Source organism: Chaetodon auriga, chromosome 20 (assembly GCF_051107435.1).
Source record: "Chaetodon auriga isolate fChaAug3 chromosome 20, fChaAug3.hap1, whole genome shotgun sequence".
NCBI lineage: Eukaryota > Metazoa > Chordata > Actinopteri > Chaetodontiformes > Chaetodontidae > Chaetodon > Chaetodon auriga.
In genome coordinates this window covers 12,861,329-12,879,285 of record NC_135093.1, presented here as the reverse complement: position 1 = coordinate 12,879,285, position 17,957 = coordinate 12,861,329, and the positions used below count along the sequence as shown (strand labels likewise).

The 17,957-nt window shown below is 46.8% G+C and overlaps 1 protein-coding gene across 7 annotated transcripts in view; it reads right to left on the bottom strand.

The window, feature by feature from the left end:
* Positions 1–17,957, bottom strand: part of raraa (retinoic acid receptor, alpha a) — a 137,755-nt gene that overhangs the window by 13,224 nt on the left and 106,574 nt on the right. For all 7 annotated transcript variants that reach the window (XM_076759800.1, XM_076759804.1, XM_076759801.1 and 4 more), the window contains one exon: positions 2,087–2,235. In XM_076759800.1, coding sequence (XP_076615915.1) covers positions 2,087–2,235 — 149 coding nt within the window. The remainder of the gene's footprint in view (positions 1–2,086; positions 2,236–17,957) is intronic.

Sequence of the window (17,957 nt, the reverse complement as noted above, 5' to 3'; positions counted from 1 at the left end):
CTGTCCACTTCGCCACCGCTCGCAGACAGTGAACACATTTAAGTATATCATATAAATGAACTGAGATTAAATCACAGAACAAAACCGCAGAGGAATCAAAACTGCCTTCTCCTGAGCACAAGGTAGAGAACATCCTGTCACGGGCTTGATACATATAGATAAACCCACTCAAGCTTGCAAGGTTTCCCAAGGCCAAATCTCCTACTTAAAAACACATCAAGTCTTAGAAACACAAACTTGGTAAGAGTTTAGGAACAGAAATGTTTGGTTCATCGCACAATATTATCTGCAACTACACACCATCTTCCTTTTTCTCGGTCTCACACGCTCGTGCTGCTGCTCATTTTCAGTTCTCCTATTTCTTCTTTCTGTCTCTACCGTTATGATTCGTCTAATCTCGACAGTCAAGGATATATTTCCACCAACCTGATTATGATCTATTATTAAATAACATCGGTTGATATGAATTTACTCCAGTCCAAGCATGTCTATATACAATATCTGACAAAACCAAAAACAAGACGTTCCGAGGTTAACTTCGGAAAATCGATGTACAGATACTTCAAGCATCCACAGGTCCCGTGGAGCCACACCAGCTTGGCTACCCCAGTAAAACAGCAGAGGGGTCAGCCTTCACTTACTTTGTTAACTTTTTATGAGTCGGTTTTGGGGAGCAGGTTAAGTTTCATGGAGCACTCGGAGGGTTTGTGTTAAAGCGTTATGTGTTTGTATATATGTGTGAGCCAGACTCCTTGCTTTCCTGTGCTCTCCTCCCATTGCATTCTTTCGTCTTTTTCCCCTCCCCCCCCGTGCTTTGATGCGCTGACCGTCTTTCTCTTGGTGTCAGTGAGTTCAGCTGTGGCCCCTGTACCCCGTCCCCCTAATCTGCTGCCCCTCCAACCATCCCCTCTTGTCTCTTTCTAGCCGTTCATGCCTCCCAGAGCACAGTCTGCACTCCCACCTCTCACTCTGTAGCATTTTGCCCCTCCTTACACTTTTATATATACATCTTTTACAGCCACTGCCTCCCACCTTCTTCAGCATGGCTTTTTTTTCTCGCTGCTCTACCCCCTTTCCTCTGCACCACTCCCATCCCTGCACATATGGAAACACACGCAGTACTGGCTGCACAGTCAATAAGTCAGAGGGTCTAGCAGGCACCTGTCACCAACAGCACCACCCTGCCAGCCTTCATCAACCTCTCCCTGCCTCCTCTTGCTATACACAGGACTGCTGTCATGAGAAAACCGTGCAAGGAGGATGAAGATACCCGTGTTATGGTTAATACTCTACAACTCTGAATTCAAGGACCTATGATGTGCCAGTAAAAAAACAAGGTGGTTTGGAAAATGCTGACGTTGTAGAGACACAAGGGCTGCACCTGGCAGCAACCTTACATTAGATTATACAGATCCCTCCTCCTCCATCTGTATCCTCCTCTAAACTTACACAACTCTGGCTCTGTGCCTTAGGAGAAGTGAGATAAAGAAGTCTATGTGCTCACACTAACAGGATAATATGTATACATGTGCACAGCAACTATCAACAGATAACAGAGCAGACAGAGGCTATGAGGCCTCTTCAGCACCTGTGTAACACGGCTGTATTGATAACAGACGGTCAATGCTGGCACGTCAGCAAAGCTGATAGGAGTAGCAGCAACACTTGATAGATGGCAAAGTTACACATACTGTACATGATAAGAGACAGGTCCATCATACATGTTATCTTTACAATGTGCACAGATATAGGGTGCAGTCTTGAAGTGTTGAAAGAGCTAGCTGCAACCTGTCCAGGACATAATGATGATTATAGAGATCAATAAAGCAACCGATAATGTCAGTAAACGATTCCCCATGAAGAAGAAGCCAATTTTGACACATGTCCAACATCACATTCCAGCATGAAACTCTGAAAAACCCAAAAGGATGTGAAATGCTCAAAATGACGCGCCTTATCATTTTATCATCTTAGCTTAAGATGCGAGTGGATTTTTTTTTTTCCAAAGTGCAAATCACACGAAGGTTACAAAATTGACGAACATCTTGCTTGCTTGGCAGATTCAGAGGAAGGCCGGGAGTCTCACCTTGCAGCCCTCACAGGCGCTGACACCATAGTGGTACCCTGAGGACTTGTCCTGGCACACAAAGCAGGGCTTGTAGACGCGGGGCGGCGGGGGAGGTGAGGGCGGGCTTGGCACTATCTCCTCTGAACTGGTACTCTGGGTCTCTATCGCTGTGGAGACGAGAGAGAAACAAGAGGGGTTAGCGAACGCTGTCAGATGGAGCGCTGACAGACATGCAGCATTAATCGATGTCAGCAGGATAAACACAAAATCTCATGTGTACACTCACACACACACACACACAGATCTTAAACAACCCAGACCAGACAGATACACTGCTGACAGCATCCAAAACAAATCACCAGAAGGGGAACTTACTCACGTTCTAGCAATGTGTTTGAAAAACAAACGAAAACTGCGATGCATGGACAACTTCTTGATTTGTGGCGTTTTCAGACCCGCCACAGGAAAGACTCCAAAATATCTTCAGAGAACAAACACTTTCTCTCACACGCACACACAGATCATCAAAGCACCAATGAAACCAGCCTCTGCAGAGTACTCTTATTCACTGCTGAAATTATGGCTTGTCTGTTACAGCAAGAGGCTTCTTTGCTAAAGACAGAGTTGCTCCTCTGACACAAGAGTTGTTCTTTCATACATTTTGAAACTGTGCAGTCATCTGAAGTATGAATGCTTGAAATTATTAACAGCTAAACCACACACTGCACCAATGAAAAAGAACAAACACTGCAGACAAAGCTAAGAATTATTCTCTCTCCTCCTGACCAAGTACGACAGGTCTCTGTAACTGGATTATCCCACTGCAACCAAACTCAACTCGTTCCGTCTTATTCAATATCAGACACGTAAACAGAAGGAGAAGGCTGAATATTCTCTGTCTTCGTCCAATAAGCACAAACAACATGTGAGCACTTTGTACGCTCCCGTATTTTGTGCTTGTAAACAAAGAGGTCTGGGATTGTAGGGAAGTACCCTGCTGTTGCCTTCATGTAAAATGTATTGGACTTTGACCTCAATATCCTGTGCGTTACAACACGGCTCTTCAATCAAATAAAAAAAAAAAAAAACACATTCACAGCACAGACCTGCACCCTGTGGCCTATGGCTGACTAAATAAGTGTATAATCCCTGTTTTGAGCAAGCATATGCGTTCTTGCCAATACGATGCTTGAGTTTGATATTGACTGTTTGACCAACCTTTAAGTTGTCATTGTACAAATTTAAAACCACACAGGTGTATCATACGAATGTTGCATCTTGGCAGCCCCGTTGCTCCACCCAGCATCATCAGCTCAACAGAAGAGGGATTGGGGATGTTGACAAGCAGCTCAGGAGCTGCCTGCAGCTCAATGCTCGAGTGTAAATAAGCCATCTATATTTAACAGAGTGGACTGGTTCAGCAGACCCGTAGTACAGCAGGGAACGCGCTCCACGTGACGGCGCCGCAGTAAAACACACACAATGCACACACCTCTAACAGCACTGCACATTGGTCAACATAAAGCAGGATGGGATTTTCCTCCCTCTCTTTCTGCTTCTCACACACGCGCTCACCAATCCTTTTATAGTGTCTGTGTGCGGGTTTCAGCTTGCCAGTCTCCACGCACATGCAGCAGGTGGTGCAGGGCAAGATTACATTGAGAACAACCAAAATAACACCAACCTGATGCCCAGATACGCTGAAGGCTTCCTGGAAAAAATAAAACACAAGCACCGGAGACCAAAATGAGGCCTCTCCAAAGCCTGCACGTTATCTCGCACAGCACACGCAAGCTGGTTTCAGGTGACGGGGACAGTTAAGCTAAACAGCAATAAAGCTCACATTGCAACACCGAACAGCGACACCCCATCAGGCCCGGGATATTAAGACATTTCATTTATGAGGCCCAGATGTCATGTGCCACTTTCACACCAGCAACAGCCTTTAGAGCTCTTGGTGTAAATATTTTCCAAAGAGGAAAGGAAGACAGTGACAAACAAGTGGAGCGAGACGCGTTTAATATTTACTTCTGAAGGCTTTTTTTGTTTGTTTTTGGCCGGATATTCTTTTGTGAAGACTTGGGAAATGTATTTACACTTGCAGGGGAAATGGGAGACAGAAAAAAAGAGAAACTTGTCAGATGATGCGTGGTGGAGATGAAGGGAGGGAAGCAGAAAAGCACAAAAAGGCAAAGAGAGACAGAGAACAATGACATGTTAGAGCAATAAACAAAGACAAAATATACAAACCAGATGAAGTGATAAAAATGGTTCACACACAGGGAGCGAAAGCTTGACTGTGTTCCTCCCCCAAGTGTTTAGATTCATCTACACACACCATGCTTATGGTTAAGGTATGTCCTGGAGACGTACCTTAACCATAAGCTTAACCACTACTTGTGTGAGAAGGAGGACAGATTGTGCGTCTGTCCTTCGCTTCTGGTTGCCGTTTCATCGGTGTCATTACAGGTCATCTTTGCCCATGCCACTGGGCCATGCAGTCACCACTCTCGTGTCAAACAAATTAAGCTTAAACAGAGCAGCCCTTATGTAACATGGCATATTTTCTCATTAGCAAAAGACCATTCACAGTTTTCTGTGCTCTTCTGCCTCTCTTGATGTGGACTGATTACAGCCCCACATTATTAGTGGACCACAGAGCAATTCATCCACATTTAAGCTGCCTTGGTTAGAAACTCATAGACAAACAGATGTGCCACCCGCCCACATATGCATTCACACAAAAATTGCATCCATGCTTACATTTACACAGACTAAGGGCTTTCCTGGAGCCATTAAAAAAGCCTTATCAGTCACACACACTCACATAAACACGCACACACACACACACAGAATGCGCAGTCTTAATGAGAGCACCCATGCAAAATCTGGGACACAAGGACAAGAGTCTGTGAGGGGGCTGGCGACTGTAATTAAATACAATGGCGGGCTTCTGGAGCCTTGTCAAGCTGAGGCATGGAGCAAAACAATGGCAGGCCTGTGGACAGAGAGGCTCAGCGGAGAGGACAGAGCTACTTAGCCCTTCAGCAGCCCTCACCCAGGCATTATTCAACACCAGTCTGCATCCAAGCTCTGATCAACACCAACTATCATGCAGTACAAGCCTGCCTATTGTGTGCTCCACGAAATCATACGCACAAACACTGGAAGAACTGACTCACACTCGCCTGGAGAGCTGCTCTCTTGATATCCTTGCAACATGCTAACGCTGGAAATTTGTGTGTCTGGCAAGGTTTCCAGGCCGGAGCCCCTCCAGAGCCTGCAAAGTCACCACGGTAACTAATACTTGAGCTACAGCTAGAATATCATTCCTTTAGCCAAGAGAGGGCGAGAATGAATAGACAATAACGCCCTGCTTTGCTTAGGGATACAGGCGAAAGAACCCACAACCCTGAAAATAATGTTTAAATGAAAAACAGTCAGGAGTTACTGATAAGGAATCTATTGTACTTTGGTGAGGAGGTGAAACACAAACCATATGAACCGTATGGTCACCGCAATTGTTGTGAACCAGACACAAGGCTGGATTCAAGACTACAGCCTGGCATGTTGTCAGGCCAGTCCCATAAGCGGGAATAAACAGCAAAGGCCGCCAGGTGTTGAAACAGCAGAAGCCCATTTACAGAAGGTTGTGTCAGTCAGACTACTGGCTAAGGCTGAAAGGTAGCCTTTCTGCTAATTCTGGCACATTTAAAGTAATGTACGGGGTAAAAACGATCTGTTCTGTTGTCCAATTCTGAATGACCAATATCTCAAAGGCCTTAGATTGAATTTACTTAGATCTTTTGATGTTCACATTCACAGACGAGTATTATAAACACCCCTCGTGTGTGCATGTACTGCGCGTGTGCAGCGCCCAGATATCTTAATAGCTTAATGTAACGCCGTGTTCTCGAACTCAGAGTCAAAGCACCGGTGATTTAATTAAGTTCAAGTGTGAGTGGTCTGTAATGCCGCTCTTCAGATTCACTTTGCATACATCATGAGCCACAAGTGCACTTAGAGAGAAGCCGCGCCCTTGCAGCCACATCCTCCATAAGCAATTACTGCATGCCTTGACTTAAATGGACAAATATGCACAAGACTGAAATGAAATCTATCCTGATGATGAACTGGCCTGAGCTGTAATACTGACATAAGATAGCCTGGCTAACATCAGCACTTCAAAGGCATCGAGACCACAGACCAAGAGACGAACACACAGAGGCGCACACACACACGCACGCACAAGCCCACCGGCTATTACCGAGCCTCCAGACTCTGGGCTGTCTCGGCCCAGTGCTGCTGAGCAGTTCTTGAGGTTCAGCTCTAGGTTAGTCCTGTGAGATTTGATTACCTTCATCCCCACTGGTTACTGGGCCCAGCTGTGAAGCATATTAATGAGATTTCACCATCATTAGGGAGAAGCTAACTACATTAGCAGGCTGGCTGCTTGGCTGGCTGGCTGGATTGTGGTGGAGAGAACTGGAGAAAATTAAGGCAGAGGGGATGGAGGAGGAGAGGCTTTGACAGGGTCTTCCACTTTGTTGAATCCTACTCTATCATGGACCATTGTATTCCCTTGCCTTCTATTAGGTTATTTGGACACACACATGCACACACAAACGCACACACAAACGCGCACACACACACACACACACACACACACACACACACACACACACACACACACATGCTCTCCATGTGTAAGATACATGGAAGAACATATAGAGGTCCATTTGTCTTTCCATGCAGTGAGTGTGCAGGAGAGGAGACACCAGACAGACCACCATGCCACAGGCTGCTGCATTAAGGCCTGCTTTGAAGTCGGCTGAAAATAATGAAGTGGGATGGCCAATGGAACAGCCCTGGGGACAGAGACCGCCTTGCAAAACCCTGGGAGTTGTAGGTCAATGTATCATGCATGTCCATAAAAACGACTGGCAGCAACTTAAGAGCTTTTAAGCGCAGCGAAACAGACCAACAATCACTCATGCGTGGTGCTTGACTTTTGCTCAATATTCAGATGTTATTTCTGGTTTCCATGTCAGGAATGTGGGTAAGCAGCAGGGAAAACGATAAACACACACGCGGGAATGCTTTGTCAGCGCTCTTCAATTACTGAAGGGGGAAATGGGACTATTTCCTTGCTTACAGGGAAATCCTGCCATTCTCTAACAAAGCGTCATAACAGCTTTCCGCTTAAAATGGATGGAGCTCTGGTCGCTGCCTTCACACTGATTACTGACAGCAAAACCACGCACGCCATCTGAATATGAGCCGGGGTGAGGGCGTGTGTGCGCGATCACATGCTAGCGGGCACACACAGACTGACAGCTGTAAGGAGAGTGACAGTGGGGTGTGTGTTTGTGTTTAAACACAGAGTGTGAACAGTTATTGGACGGGAGAGGGGGAGGAATCTGGCGGCAGGGCAGACAGGCATAAGTGGAAACACACACACACACGCACACACAAACACACACATGAAGGAGAGTCAGTGGAGGTTAACGTGGGGCGAGAGAGCAGACACTGAGCCTCACGCCTGCCATATTCACTGTAACTGAATCCAGCCTTTCCACCCCGGTCTCCTGCCACTTTCCACCCTCGTCTCCCCCTTATTCCTACCTGTCCCACTCACAGAGTCTGACATTCTCCTCTTCCCACTGTTCTCTTTAACTTTCACCGAATGCAAGGCAGCAAGTCACAAGAAGTCCTCGCTTCTTTCCATCCATCCTTGGCAAAGTCATTCCTATAACTTTTATGGGGCAGTGGGTTTTAGACCAAAGCACTGACTTTTGACTAATGCCCTCAGTTCACATTTCTACATACATAGGTGGCAGAAAATGAGCTGCTAGCTGACCTGAAGAATAGTAGCTTTTCAGTGATCACTACAAACCTGATTTAGATTTGTTTTGCATCTTGAGATGTTTCCGAAAGGGGCTGATATACACTTTGAAAGCATGGCGACACTCCAGCAGCCAGCAAAAAGCCTTGAACGTATTTAGTATCCAACAGAGGAATGTCAATATCTGGTTATCTTCCACCTGAAAACGCAAACAAATCACAGCGAATCAAACATGATGTTTTGTTGCCTGACAGACTGTTCTTGATTTTGGAGTTTGTTAGGCTCGTAGGACATCTGTCACTTTTCATAACAACCACGCAGATATGTGTGTGTGTGTGTGTGTTTCAGTGAGGGCAAGTTAGTAGGATTACTGAGGATCCCCTGCCTGGATGTGTTCCACCTAAGCTGCAGTGTGTCTAGCTTGCAGTCTACCTCCTGAATGTACAGAATGTACACTCCTAGTTTACAGGAAGGAAGGCCACAGATCAAACTGAGCTTAATCTGATTCTAATTCAATTTTCTGTAGGGCATGACACATCACTTCCACTAAGGAGTGTGTTGTGGTCGACATTTCAGAGAAATGGCAGCCTGCTGTTTTGCAATCGGTGCAGATATTTAAATTTTGCAAAGAGAGCAGAAATTCGGATGGCAGTCTGAGGTCTTAAGGACTGTGCAGTTTGTTTGAGGGCAACACTGACTGCAAGACCAAATGTGATGGGTCGAGCTCAAAACCAGGGCCAAGTAACTCCCCCCCATCTAGAGTGTTACAGAAAGAAAAACACACTCGTACGTGAGTGATAGATGAGGGTCCGAGCAGAGGCCGAAGGGCAAGGCGGTGCGGACTAAGGAGTCTTTCTTGCCTGTTATGACGATCCCTCCTCAACACCAGGAAATGGTGGGCCAGGAACAGGGAAAACACCAGGCTGTGTTTGGCAGGACAAATTTATGGCAGCTTTACATCTCTGCGAGTTGTACATATATGCATTCTTCCATTTGATTGCATCTGGGAGCACAACAAATGAAAATGTGCAAGCTAGTGCAAGAGAGCGCATCTGCCTGTTTGCAGATTTGAGCGCATGTTGCGTGATATTTACTGTGTGTATGTGCACAAGAGCCTGTGCGTGTGAACCTCAGCATGTTCTTGTCTAGGCCACGTCTGGTTTTTATCAGCCCAGCGGCCCCCACCATGTTCCCAAGCCCTTCTCCAGGGGCCCAAGATAACTTCCCTCTCCATGCTGCCAGGCCTCTGAAATAACAACACACCAGGTTTTCCTATCACTACTGCCCCGGCAAATGGAGACGGAACTGAGAACATGTGTGGACAAACTAGAGCGTGGGGGAGGGTGGGAAGGGGAGGGGCTGCGAGGGAGCGAACAGATGGCAAAGGTGAGGTCTACAGGGGCTCGACTTGGAGCAGCAACTTCACGTTAGTCTAACTATAGTAGCCTTGCTGCTCTGTGCTCTGTACAGTTAATTTTGAGTCTTCTAAGAAATCCACAGGACATGCAAACCACAAATAAGTATCATAAAGCCTATGAGCACTGCAATGCTTATGGATCTAATTGTGCAAAAAAATAAAAACAGAAAAAGCAGCCAAAGGAAGCCATTCTGCCAGAGAGAACCACAAGTTCCCTGGCAACAATGCTCCCTTGCAACCCTGAGTAGCGCGGTGTAACTCTACCCAGCAGCTGTCTGTGCGTGCTGACTGACAGTGGGACTATGCAAGTTGGCACTTGCCCCAGGGAGACTGGAGATATTTGGCATGAGCTGATGGTGTGGGACATGGTGGTGGGCACAAGGGGGCAAAAGGCAGGCCGTGTCGGCCAGAGGATGCCAGGATGTGGACAGGCAGCACGGTGTGTTTCAGAAGCCTGTAACACATGTCACTCTAGGGTGTGGGCACGAACACTTCAAAAGATGATACCCAGTGGAAGAGTGGATTCTGAACATACTGTGAGTCCATGGCAGGCAGGTCTATTAAGTGGGTGAGACAGGCATCAATGAATATGTGCTTTTTTTGTGCAGAGATAATTGTTTCAAATGGCCTCCTCCGTGCTTGCATTAGGGGCAGCCCCAAAGCTTCATCACTGCAATGAGCTAATGACAGGGAGTTTAACTCAACTGGAGAAGAGCACTTAATGATTAGCAAGCCTTTTCCATGGCTAATCCACATGACAAATACAGGCAGCGCTGGCCCACAGTGGATCTGCATGTGAACATGAATTAATGTTTTACGAGCTGATCACATGCATACAGCAGCTGTATACTATCAGCTGAGTGACATCACTGACCCACATTAAAAGACAGAGCGAGGGCAAGAGAGCGGGGTGCAGGCAGAGACGGGCTGCAAGAGGAACAGGGCCTGATAAAGACAGAGAGGAGGAGAGAGCATCTGAGGAGAAAGAGGAGCTGAGCTGAGCGACAGGACTGGGGGAGGAGTGTGACACTCAAGACAAACATTTCAAAAGCAGGCCCCAAATAAAAGCTGTGCACGCTGGCATGTTTGCCTCTAGACACACACATCGCAGCGAGAACGGGAGAAGGTGTAGCCTCCCTGTGTCAACTCTCTTAAAGTGAGTTAATACACTCTCCCTCATGTGACTTACAGCTGCGATACCTCATGACACATGATTCAAGGTCAAGGTCGCCACCGGATCATAACAGGAGCACACACAAGTGAAACCACAGCCTTCTACAAACCGGCCTTTAATGTTACCGCTCTTACTGTGAAAACGGCTTCATGAAACATTAAGCCTCTCTTTTATAGAGTGCCTGCACTGGTTAATTATAGCATTTTGCGTGAGTGGATGACAGTGTGCGTGCTTTTTCCTTCTGTGATAACAAACTGCTCTCATGCATACTAGGAGCCAGGAGGGTGCCAAAGCCATACTAACCCTGGTGCCTACCCAGTCCCGAAACTCACTGTGTGGTCCAACAAAAGCCTTTAAGGTTTACAATTTAGTCGCTGGGCTGATGCTTTTTTTCACAGCCACTTAGAATGAGTGCAACAGTCAAATAAGCTTCAATTCCCCTCTATTCCCGTAAAATCCAAGGTCAGCGACATTACAAGCAGCCAGTAATAAGAAGTCTAAGGGTCAGAGGCCTGAAAATATTCCTGCGACCTTAAAGTGATCATGAAAAGTGAAGTGCTGGAAAAGACACAAAAGTGGTGGAAGGAGGGAAGTTGTGAGAGCAAGGCGTGCCTTTTATGAACACTGCAGTGGACGGCTTTGGGACAGATGATTTGAATTAGTGGAGAGATTATGAACACATTTCTGCCTTCAGCATTTAAAAACAATCACAGGTGAAGAAATAGTGGAAAATGCATTTCATACACCCTTGATTCTGTCCGCCTGGGCTGAAATTACATCCATACACATTAACCAGACCCTATTCATCTTTACTGAGCTGAGTGCCACACAGAGTGTTTGAGGGCCAAAAAGCCCTTCATGAATGCTTATGCTTGAGTGTTTGCTCTTCACTCACTCTAACAGAGAGGTTATCTGACCATTGATACTCACTAATCCAATGTGACTGGCAGCATTCAAGGCCCTCCGTTCTTAAGCGCATATTTAACAGAGGAGGAAGCAGGTCATAAATATGGAGGGAGCAAAGGGCTATTTGCATTAGAGGGCTGAAGTGGACTTGGAGGGGCCAGGAGGAGGTGGAAAGTAAAAGGGAGAACAAGGGATCAAGAGAGAAGGGAGAATGAGAAGAGGCTCATGAGGATCTGGGGAGGAGACGAGAGGATCACCAGGGACAGGCTTTGTCATGTTAAACTGCCTCTCTTGACTCATGTTCTCCTTTTCCCCTCTTCTCCCCTCTCTCTCCTTCTCTGTGGATGGCACAATAGTCAATCACAGGGGAATAGATTACGAGGGTTTGATCTTCTCAGCTTCAGAGCGGGAGCATGACTGTGGAAGTGGTGGAGGAGTCGCGAGTGCAGCGTGTGCGTGACTCCGGTGGACGAGAGCATATGTTCAACCATGCCAAATAATGTGCCTTCTCACCAGGCCGTGCCTCTTAAAATCCAGACAGCCATTTAGGTTTGTCACTTCATGTGCTCGTCGACGCGAGTTAGAGTTAATAGTTAAACTCGCTTGTAATTCACCTCCGCCTTCAAGCCTCAGCAGGCTAACACGCATTCCTCTACTGTACATGAAACCCATCATGATGACAGTTCCCTTCATAAATTAGCTCAATGCACCCATGTCAGGCTTTGAGTTGAAAGCATATTATTGTGGATGTACTGTAAGTGGAGGTATTTGTGAGGGTGTGGACAAGAAGATCCAGCAAGCATGCCATTATCCTGTCACGAGTCTGTTAAAGAGCTCAACGGTGCTGGGACCCATGGGGGTTAGTAGGTCAGCAAAGGGGTTAAAATGACCTTAAGACCCCTAGGAGACAGCTGGCATGTTTAGAATAGCCAGACGCAGAGGAAAACAAGCTAGCTGCACATTGATGAGACAGAAACAAACAACCACTCTGCCAGGTCATCGCTCGCACATCTATTGATATTATTCATGGATACATAGGCTGAACTGGCAAAAACTTGGCATCAAACCTGACCAAAGTCCTCTGCATAACGTATATCACCAAAATGCACCAAAGACGACAGTGATAGCTTTAAACACCTCAGCCTCAACACTGCACGGCCAGCTCCTGCTCTCCTGTTCATTCCCTCTAATGATGACTGATGACACACATTTGATTCAGCTGTCTGATGTGTAGTGTCAGGGGGCTGCTTAGTAGAAGATTTGGGCAGAGCGAGAGGAGAACGGGTGGGCGGGGAGAGGCAGACTCATTTGTCTTTAGTGTCAGCGCTAATGTAAAAAAAATAAAAAAATAAAAAGTGAGGCGCTTGTCGATAGCACCGGGAGGCTAAGTTAGCGCAGAGCTTCAGAAAAATGGCTGATGAGAGCAGGCAGAGTCATCAAGGGAGCACAGCGGGATGTTACTAGAATTTAATGAAGGACATGTTTGGCTTCCTCGAGTTTGGTTTGTGCTTTTCGCCTTCTCTCTATGTCTCTGTGTGTGAATGTGTGTGTTGTCTGCGCCTCCGCAGACACTAATTTCCTGCATGGATCCCTGACCTTTCAATGTAGCCTGGGGGGAGCTATTTGATCATGACACACACACACACACACGCACACACACACACATCATTTCCTGTGATATGGCTGCCCACCAGTCAGTGGACTGGTTTTAGTGAGACAATGTTGATCTCTCCCTACAGTGTGAGCCCAAAAAAATGAGGTTTTCGAACAGAATAAACACATTCTTTGTATTAAGGATCCATTTTTAGCTGGTCAACCTGTACAGAAATACTGGCAGAGCTTAAAAACACTGCTTGCTTTTATGATTTTGTCACGGTTGCAACTATCTACATTTTTTACTCTAAAATTTTGCTTTCGATTACTACAGTCTCCATCTTCTTGCATGTGCAAAGAAGCAATAAAAAGCTTTAAATACACCCTTCATATAAAGGTTTGATGTAAAGATCTTGTCTGCAAATGTAAAAGTCTACAATTGACCACTTTTATCAAAACACTGTGTGTGTCCATGTGCAGAGTTGTCCATGCCGCCTCCATTTATAAGTACGTGTGTGTGAAAAATACCAGCGTAAAAACACATTAGGTAAGGCTGCATGCACATACAACGCCATGCTTGCTGCCTATGCATGTAAGCAGGCTTGCCAAAAACCTTCAGTGGAAGTAATGTGAGCCGAGCCCTCAGGTGAGCCTGGTGTTAATGCTCCCACTTCTCCCTCCTGTCCTGTTTCCCTCTGGGGTCCTGTTAACCCCGGCTGGCCTCTGCCGACTGCTACGTCTTTCTGCTTTGTGACCCGGGCTTCGTCATGACCCTGGGGGTGCCTGGGTGCTGTTTATTGCGACCCAGTTCCACCGCAAGTAGGAACGCACACCTCTCCCAGTTAACTCTGTCCATTAAGCTAAGTGGGGCCTATCAATTATGCAACAGTTTCCCATGTATAATTCAAAGGATAAGAGAAACTGTCATGAATAGCAACATACACAGGTAAGGAAAGAGTACTGTACTTTCAATTTAACATTGATTATACTATCACACATCTGTGAGCCAATTAGTTAAATTTGATGAGACTGAATTTGGGATGGAACAACAATATTGATGTCAGTCTAAATAAATAAACAGCCAGGTGTAAGAAAATGGACAAACAATTACAGCAGAGACAAATAGATAAAAATGAGGAGGTGAATTCACAGGAAGTGGGCAGCCGCAGGGGTGATGAGAAAACAAACTGATGAAGAGCGAGAAACCGTCATGGAGCATAGTGAGAAAATAAGAAATGTGTATAAAAACAGTAATGAAGAGACAAAATGATGCCTTTAGTTTGCTGCTCTAACATATCTTGATTTATAAATCACACTCAATTGAAAACCGGAGCTGAAAATAGACCAGGAGAAGACGGAAAATTAGGGCAGAGCATTAAAAGTGTGAAAAGACAGCTTTACCGTGCTACCCCCCCCCCCCCCCCCCCTCACACACACACACACCCCCTCCTCCCTCTGCTGTGTAGGCGTGGGTCCTGGGGGAGCTACCGATGTTAATACAGTTATTAAGCCTCTCCACTGAAGCCTGCTCCACCTCCACAACCCTCAGCATCAAGGAGCTCTCTGCCTGCCAGGCAGCGGGCAGGCTCGCTTGCTTCCACAATGAGATCAAACAGTCCCAAGTAGGCCAGCTCAGGGAAAGCCAGTGATGGAGCTTCCCGCTGAGCACTGAGGGCAGGTGGGGTTGGGTATGTCAAGCCCAAGGAGCATCCCAGCAGGCTTTACAAAAGGGTGGGGGGGCTTCAACCTTGCTGTAGTTCCTCCTGCTCTTCCTCCCTCTTTAGAGTCAGCTGACCAAGATTCCCATGCATCTCTTCCTGGTGTTGGGGATTACAGCCATGAAAGGCTTTAGCGAGCATATGCACAGGAGCGGATTTCTTCTCTTGCTAGCTCCAGGTTGTATGTAGCTGTGGAGGTTGATTAAAGGTGAGCAGTGTGGGGAAGATGAGGCAGGGTTAGGGAGTAGCACTGTAGGCTAGACTTTCATGTGCAGCCAAGGAGAGCCTCGCTCCGTGCAGAGGGGAACCTCGCTGGTCACCGGTGCAGCAGGAGGGACATGTGTGTAGGTGCGTGTGTCTAATCGCTGCATTACATCCCATCCATAATTCACAACGGGCGGGAAGATTAGTGTTGCCACTCTCGCCTGTAGCCAGAAGGAGCAAATTTGGGCAGCCATGCAGATTGCACGCAAGGTGCAAAGTAAAAAGCACTGGTCTGCTTCAGCCTCCACCTATCTGCCCTCACTGTCTGACATGTCTGTAACTGAAAAGGCTCAATTTTGAGCAAGATAAAACACATGATGAAGCAGCGGAAACAGGTTTGTGTTCAAGGCGACTGGGCAGCACACATTAAGGTCATTAAAACGCTGCTGAAAAACTGGGATTATGGATGGGGCTTTTGTCATGACACTTGATACAAAATAAAGGAATGAAAGGAGTGAGGAATGGATAAAGAGATGGGCAAGATAAAGACAAACGCTGTAATGTGTTAAATAGGACGGGGATATAGGTCATTCTGTACCAGACTCAATTTGCCAACGCTGGCCTGTTGGCAGCCACTGGATGCAGGCCAAGGCTCCATCAGTCGCACTAGAACACTAATAATATCAGTCACCCAGCCAAGCCTCTCCCTCTCCCTCGGTCTGTCTGTCTGTTGTCTCCCTTCACTTATTTCCTCGTTCTTTTCCTTCCCATTCGCTCTCCACCGCTTTTTGTTCAAAGGAGAAAAGGGCAAAAATCCAGAGGCCAAAAATGACATTAAACCCCCTGAAAGGCTCCACAGAGATTATTGTTGGAAAATGCCAGCCCTCCCGGTGCCCCCCTTCCTCCGCCGGTGCCTGAGATCTCCCTCTCTCGCCTTCCCTCCCTCTCTTTTCTTTCAGCTGAGAGGTGCTGACAGCCCAGACACAATAATCCAGCTCCATTGTGGAATCGCCACAGTGGCAGCAGCGCTGTGCAAAGGTTTCCCACGTATGGCGCGAGGGCAAAGCCGGGTGTCACATCGTGGAAGTGGCACTGAACAACACCGCTACAAGCAAAGGGGCTGGTCACCAGCTAATACAGGGCGCCACACCGCACGACTTGACAACTCCGGTTCAAACTATTGTCACCTTTTCCATTAGTCAGCTCCCCAGTTGGAGCAGAAATAAAGAGGAGGGGAAGCCCTCGCTGTCAAAGGGCTCCTATACTTCTGATTTTATCTCCACAGGGCACAGAGGAGGGCTTCCTCTTTGATCACGCGCTATCATCTGGAGCACCAAACAAAGGTGTTTGTGTGCAAATGGTAAAATATTCAAACTGTTACTTGAGGACTGTTAAACTTTGGTCGAAACTAAGCAAACGCTGTAATTAGACCTGAAAAAATCATTGATAATGAACCAATGCCCCTCTTCTTTCATTCTTTCCTACCCTCCCTCTGTCTTTTTAGCCTACTATAAACAGCTTTCCTCAGGTTACTGTTAAAAATCCCGTGGAATAACAGAATGTGCCCTCTCCACTCTAAGTGCTGCATGGCTGCATATTTCCCTATCAGCCCACCCCCTTGCCTGATCAGAGGGGAACATCCAGGCTGGAGGGGCCTTTGCAAGAGATGACAAGGAATGAGGAACAGATAGACATTCAAGCGTTTAGTTTCATCCAGAAAGGAGGGGACACGTCATCCTGAGGGCTTTATCTCAGTTTCTTTCCCAGTGCATTGTCTCTGGGTATGAAACATTTAGAAACAAACAGCAGTAGGCCACTCACTTAACCCTACCAGGCTCTCTGCAAATGAACTAAAGGCGTATTTATTTTTCAGAGAACAATGAGTGCCCCTCCGCAACTGACACCACCACTTGCTTTTTGTGATATCTACCAAGCAACCATCTCTCCCTCACTAACAATGGCCCAGATAAGACACTACAGGTTGTAGAAAAGGTTAGGCAATACGTCTCTGAAATGAAGAGGCTGCTTGATATCTGAGCAACACACTGTGGCTCTATTCACAGCAAACAGGATGCAGTTGATTCAGTCTCTTCTCATTCACCTCTCTTAACCTCCATGTTTGGGGCTGCTCATCTACAGGGCATCTCTCAGGTCACACAATGCTAATATCACAAACAGGTTAACAGGGAACAAGTGGCCTGTAACCCGAGCCTGTCTGCCTCCTTCAGTCGGACATGCTGTCCTATCCATCACTATCCAGCACTGCGCTCTTTCTTCCCACCTCCACCACACCGTTGGCAGTCTATTTCATCCCGGTCCCAGGTGGGCCTTTAAGAGTCAAATGTCAGAGGCCGGGCTCCAACCAGACACGTAATGAATATGAAATGATTCAGAAGGGTTGTGGGAAAAAGAAAAGAAAGGCGTCCAGACAGACCTAGCTCCTCTGTCACTAAGTGGGACCATATTGAGCAAGGCTGAGCTGAGCTGGGCTGGACTGAGCCAGGATGACATGAGAGGGAAGCAAAGAGGAGAAGACAGACAATACTGATATCTTAAGTTACTTTAGAACGGGGCTTCTATAAATCAAGACATACAGAAAGAGCTTGTCTTCCTCCAAACTCGCTCTGTGTCCTCTCAGGGCATGTCACAGACACCGACACCAGGTATGATGAAAGCCGGGCAAATAAGGACTCCAGTTATTGCCAATGAGATCATCTGAAACACTGAGACGTCTCCTCTATCTCAGTGGCTGGCATGCCAACTCATTAAAGGCGCAGCTATAGCTGAGGGAACTTTGTTTTTGTGGGCACAAATAAATACGGGTAAGTTTGAGTGATTCAGAGCTCCCTCTTCTTTCTTGCGTGAAACACAAACATGAGCTGGGGCAGAGCGCTCTCTCTCTCTCTCTCTTGCTCCTTAGTTAACAACGCTGACTGAGGCGGCAGCAACACAGTGCTATTTTTTGCCCAGACAGCAGGAGAACTGCCAGGCTCTTGTATTTTTAGCATACTAACCTCTACCCTATTTTCTCG